Source organism: Nesoenas mayeri (assembly GCF_963082525.1).
Source record: "Nesoenas mayeri genome assembly, chromosome: 1".
Taxonomy (NCBI): domain Eukaryota; kingdom Metazoa; phylum Chordata; class Aves; order Columbiformes; family Columbidae; genus Nesoenas; species Nesoenas mayeri.
Genome location: NC_137541.1, coordinates 5,461,675 through 5,467,674, shown reverse-complemented (window position 1 = coordinate 5,467,674; position 6,000 = coordinate 5,461,675). Strand labels below are relative to the sequence as shown.

The 6,000-nt window shown below is 41.0% G+C and overlaps 1 protein-coding gene across 1 annotated transcript in view; it reads right to left on the bottom strand.

Moving 5' to 3' along the window:
- Nucleotides 1–630: 630 nt before the first annotated feature.
- The window catches only part of TAF3 (TATA-box binding protein associated factor 3), a 127,339-nt gene continuing 121,969 nt past the window's right edge, over nt 631–6,000 (bottom strand). Inside the window, exons 6-7 of the mRNA XM_080352721.1 lie at nt 3,455–3,561; nt 631–2,692 (exon numbers count right to left, since the gene is read on the bottom strand). Coding sequence (XP_080208847.1) covers nt 2,578–2,692; nt 3,455–3,561 — 222 coding nt within the window. The 3' untranslated portion in view covers nt 631–2,577. The remainder of the gene's footprint in view (nt 2,693–3,454; nt 3,562–6,000) is intronic.

Below are 6,000 nucleotides of genomic sequence, written 5' to 3'. Positions count from 1 at the left end.
GGATTCAGGGTAACACAAATGCCCAACCCATTAAATCAAGTGGCAAAGCAAGGGAGCAGCCCTAACTCCGGCAGAGTTTGTGGAGCAGAAATGCAACCGGTGAAGTTCTAGCAGCAAATACAAACATCTGGGCTTGCTCAGCGTTGGGTGGCACCAGGGGATGTAAGGAAGGTCCATGCCCCATGGCTGCTCAGGGGGTAACTAGTTTTGGAAGCTGATTTATTCTTTTAAACCACCAATTCCTGATACACAGCAGTGAAAGGGGAGGCAGGCTGAGCGCAGCTACGGACCGAGGATGGCTACAAACCGCTGACCTGGAGGTGAAGGGCCTCTTCTCCCGTTACTAATCCCCTCAGCCACACAAGGCTCCTGAAAATGATGCTTTGGTTTTATTGCCACAGGGGTCATTTATAAAATCATAAAACCCGGGGGTAGGAAACGAAGCCGGCGGCAGCGAGGCACAAGCATGCATAGAAATAGCTGAGCGGCCGTCGAAATGGCAAAGTTCAGCCCTCCCACGGCACCTTGAATAATTTAGCTGATTAAATGAGAGAAGTTCTGATTAACGGTGGGGAAGAGGAAATGGATAAACAACTTACCAAAAGCTAGTTCTTTATTATTGCAACCAGAAATGACCAAAGACGGTGTATTTCGTATGCTTGCACATTACACATGGAAAAAAAATAACCCACAAGAATCAGGTTTGTAACATCCAGCAATTCAAAATAAAATAATCAAACCCAAGAACTTTCTTGACTGGTAATTAGCAGGGACAGAATATAAATGAGATGGCATTGAACAAAGAATGTAACAGCGCACTTTTAATAAACCAATTTCATCCATATCTCCACTGATTTGTAATTTAACAGTTCTATCAGCAAAGCCTCATTTCCCTAACTAGACTGCTACTTTTAAAAACATAACTAATTCATTCTCATTAATATCAATTTGGATACACTTAAAAAATAACTCTTATTATCTGCACAACAGGTTAAAGGGCCATATTCTCAAACATCAAATGTTTCTTACTGTACGGTTTAAAGTACAAATATCCCCAAATTAACCAATGAAGGCTAAAGTCGCTTTGGAAATAAAAGGCATACATTTATTTTTCCAGATTTATTCTTGTATTTTATTTAGCTCTGAGACCCATTGCACTACAGTATCTAATACTGCTTTGTTTCTTTTTCTTTTCTCTCTGTGATTTCCCCCCTTATTTTCAATGGGGAATACAATGCATATTCACTTTATTGTTCTTTCCAAGGGGGTACGAAAAGCAGAGCGAGGCGTCTTCTGGCCTCGGCGCCACTCGGCATCTCCTCCATCTCAACACGAGCCCCATCGTTTTGGCAAACTCAATGAAAATAAAGAAAAAAAGAAATAAAAGCTCAGCTACAGATTAACACGCTGTAGCGACCATTGAAAGTGCAGAGCCCCCTGGCCTAAGCTCTCGATTCAGCCGGCGTTTAAGCACATGTAGAACCAAGTGTGGGAACAGGGCTCCTTGAAGGCAATAGGATTACTCACTTCTTAAGAAGTTACCACATGTTTAAGTATCTGAATCGAGGCCTAATTATGGTGCTGGCCGGCTCCTCGTGCGCGCCAATCCCTTAAAGCCGTACGGACCGGCGTGCGTCGCACGGGCGTTTAATAGCTGCTAGGTTTGTATTCTCAGGCAGACAAAAATTAAAATCCTCAAGCCCTATAAAAAAATAATTACAAAAAAAAAATGTACTTTATAAATATCTGGTATTTACACGTGTGAAAATCTTTTAATGGGAAGTGTTTTTACACACCAATGAAATGTACAAGCAATGAAAAGGTACATTGACAAAGACGAGAAAAAAAAAAAAGCAAAACCAAACCAAAAACAAAAGTATAAAATATATTACAGGTCCACTGAAATAAATTCACACGGGAGAAAAGAATCGACACAATGGAAACTTTCTTCTTTTTTTTTAAAATAGAAGATATATCACAAAAGCTTGAACGTGTTTATTTTATGTTAGTACTAAAAATCAAGGAAAAAAGCTTCATATATTCTTGTCACAAAAATATTTACCGGTCACTTTTTATTTCCACATTATGATTATCTGGCTCAGCAGGAAAAGAGGCTGAACTGTATCCAGGCTATAGAAATCATTCCAGACGGTCTCCTCAGTTTACAACTCACTGCAATTTACATTTTCTTCTCCTCTCGGCACCTTACTGCAAAGGTTCAAGAGAGATTAATAACAAATCAAGAAAGAACGGGACAGATAATCTGCATTTACAACATTCATCTTTGTTGCTGCCGAGCCATGAACTACCGAAGTTTTTATATCGCTCTGTGCAAATTCTCCCTTCGGTAGCTGAAAGACGGGATCAGAATGTACCAAAATCCAACCCCCTGGGCTCGGACGGTCTGTGAAACGCGACAGCCCCCGACGGAGAGCATCTCCTCGCCCCGATTCACTCCGGAGTCGTGACGGAGGGTGAGACATGACCTGGTTGGATTATACCCCCCCCAAACCTGCAACGGAGTCAGGGCGGACGGTGTCGCGGCGACCGCACGACTTCAGTCCGCTGGCAACGTCTTCAGTGCGCCCTGTGCTTCCTCTTCTTGTGTTTTTTGTCCTTCTTTTTGTTGGCACACTTGGAGCAGAACCATTGTACCTCTTCTGGGGGTGCAGTCGTAATCCCAACGCAAGGCCTGGGAAGGAGGGGGAAATATCGGTCTCAGTGGAGTAACGTTGATTTTGTGTTTTACCCAAAGAAGCGCAACTTGCGAGTGGGAGAAAGGATCTGGCCTTCAAATTAATACAGCAATTATGTTACTATTACCTTAATGAATCTAATGATTGAACAGAAACCTAAAAAGCACTTCCTTTGAAACAAAAAAACCCATGTATTGAAAGGACACCCAGATAAGAAACACTATTTTAATAGAAAATATGAGCGCACTTTCAGGTACATTAGGCCAGATTTTAAATAATTTCAAATGCTTCTTCAACACATCTGCAAGAAAACCTCACGATTTTATGTAGCTGTTTAAGAAAACGCCTAAAAAGTGATTAACTTCCTCCAACCCTATTGTAAGAACTGACATTTATATTGCTGTTCATACAATGCTTCATAATTTGAAATGTCTATCTGTATACACTATGCTCATAATCCTGTAGTTCTCACAAAATTACCGGCATCAGCAATATTTCCCAGCAGTTTCAAAAACAACTGTTATCACCAATGCCCATTAATTAAAAAGTAACTCTCCTTTATAGCGTAAAATCTCCTTTTTCAAATTCCGGAGAAACAGAGATAAAAATATCTACCAGGATTGTTAAATTGGACATAGCAAAGCCATTCAAATATTCCCAGTGTCATGAATCGTAACCAAAAAAAAGAAAAAGGTATTGATAATATAGCCCCAAATCTGCCAGGGAACAGCAGAAGAGGATGGATGAGAAGAACTCACCAGTGATACCAGTCGTCGCAGTCGTCACAACCTATCATTGGACTGCCATCGTCTGGCTTGTTACAGCCAGGACAGATCCAGATCTGGTTACCCGACTCGTCTCGGATCTGGTGCAAAGAAAAGAAAAGTTAAGTTAGTTTTCAGGGCTTAAAAAATAAAGAGAAAGAGTTTCTTGTCTATCCCACAAAGCTATTCAGCGGTCGCTGTTGTTATTTATGAATTCTCTGATCATAAACATTCGGCGTTATGTTTTAATTGATTTTCCTATACTGTACATGATGACAAAAACACGTATTTTTCTGTACCGTCCTGTAAACCAGTAAAGCCAGTTACACCACCCGACATAAGCGCGGCCATTCACATACAGCAGCCAGGGCTTAAGGACACAATTCCTTCTCTGTCTATACTGTCGTGACTTTTTAAATTCTAGCCTGTTAATGGCAAGAAGGAGCAACGGCAGCCTCCTGCGTAAGATAACAGTCTTATATGCATGTAAAATATACAGTGCCCTGTGTATATATTGCCGTATTACTTATTAGCCAAAGTCTTCAACTTCAACTAGCCGATAAGATCAGGATATAAAAAAAGTTGTTACTGAGTAACTTTCCATTCCCCTTATGACATTTATGTCACAGTACAATTTACTAAAGGGTAAACGAAACGAGAGAGGCAGATCATTTACAGCATTAGGCAGCTGCTTACTGGATTAATCATATTCAGAGATTTATGATTTTTTTTTAATATTTATATACTGCTTGACCCTTTATTTGTATTCTTAAATCTCCAGCAGTTTCTTCAACAGTTATTTGCTAAAAACATACATGCAAAATGTCCCGAAATCCACCTAAAGAAGTGCAATGAACACCACAAAGTGCAAAATATCAGGGTTTATTACCCAGTTTTCATAATTCCTTTATGAAGATTTGCACATTATCGCTGAATCTCAAGAACATAAACTGTTTTGTTCTCAGCTTTGGTGCATTAGTGCATTTACACATATCTAAGGCAATAGCTTTTTGCTATCTGTACGGCTTACAGAAATGGTATTAAAAAGTAGTAGATGAAAAGACCCAAATGCTCTGTCTCTCAAAAAGAAAAACTACTACACGGTGGTCTGTACATCTTACACCGCTTCTCAAAAAATCAATAGGAATGTACCAGAGCTGCAACCAACACATCACTCCCGACTGGCTCCTCTTAAAGCCCTGAATTCTTTTTGTGATTTAAAACTAGAAAATACAAAGCCCAGAAATACAAAGCAGGGAAAAATCTCCTTCCCACTAGAGAAATGGAGCAGGCAACATCCTAAAATGAACTTGATTTTAAAGGTGATTGATTGCAACGATCGTTCCTATCTAGGCATCTAATCTCACGTCTGCAAAGTCATTTTGAGTTGGCAGAGCAGCATCTGCTCTGCAGGTAACCCGGGTGTGAAAGGTCCGTGGTCGTCGCGGTGGGGAAGGAGGAGATGTTGTGTCCCAATTGAAGACCGATACCCCAACTTTTCCAAACTTTTTCAGGGGGAACGTGTGTCTGCAGTGGTCGGAGAGGGGCAGGGTGGTCTGCAACCACTGAAACTTCTGCCTGTTCATTAAACAAGGACTTGGGCTGCTGAATGAGGATGTTAAAAATGTTGTGTAACTTCTCATTCCTTAATGAGCCAAGGGTTGTGGCAGGAGGGACAGTATGTGATTGCTGGATGCTATTTTAGTACAAACCGCTGAGAGCTGACAATCAGAGCACGCTTACTGAGATGCTATCCTGCAGGGAGAGCCCACATCATGTATTTGTAATTTTTTTTAACTATAAGATCACCCTCCTGTCCTTCCCTGCAGAAGGGAGTTGCTCACCTCTGTCACACTGGCTCCAATCTTATCTCTAGAAGAGCTTTTTCCCGTGTGACCTGGGGAAAGCCATTTCATCATTCTGTGTCCCAGATTCCCGTCTTACAATGGGCTAAGAGTTATTAATTATTCCCTTCTTCCTCAACCTCTCTCTCACCTTTTTGACTTATAAACGTCTCATATCAGGAGTCTCTCTGCCTGTGCACATAGTTGGATCCTAATGAAATAAAGCTCTGGTTTTAACTACAATATTGAAGAAAGAACGAACGAACCTGGAGCTTACATGTCCTCCGAATTCCCCATAAGGTAAAATCTAGGTTTTCCTTCTTTAAACTGACATCATCTCTAAGTTCTTTGCTTTTAATGCTTACTGAAAAAAACTGGATTTAGCGCAGTATTTTGGAAATGTTTCTTTCTTAGAGTGAATAAGTGGTGGAGTCAGGGTTTCAAAGGCATTTAGATGAGGTTCTTAGGGACCTGGTTTAGTGCTAGAGTTGGGTTATGGTTGGACTCGATGATCCCCAGAGTCTCTTCCAACTGAAACGATTCTACGATTCTATGAAATTTCCAAGCTTCTGGGCACTGCTGTAAGAGTGACATTGCATTTACACCTGTGATACAGGAGGTGAGGATGTGTATCCTGAACCCTAAAGATAAGCACAGCCTCCGTGCAGTCGTCTAGTGCTGTAACCGACTCAGGAG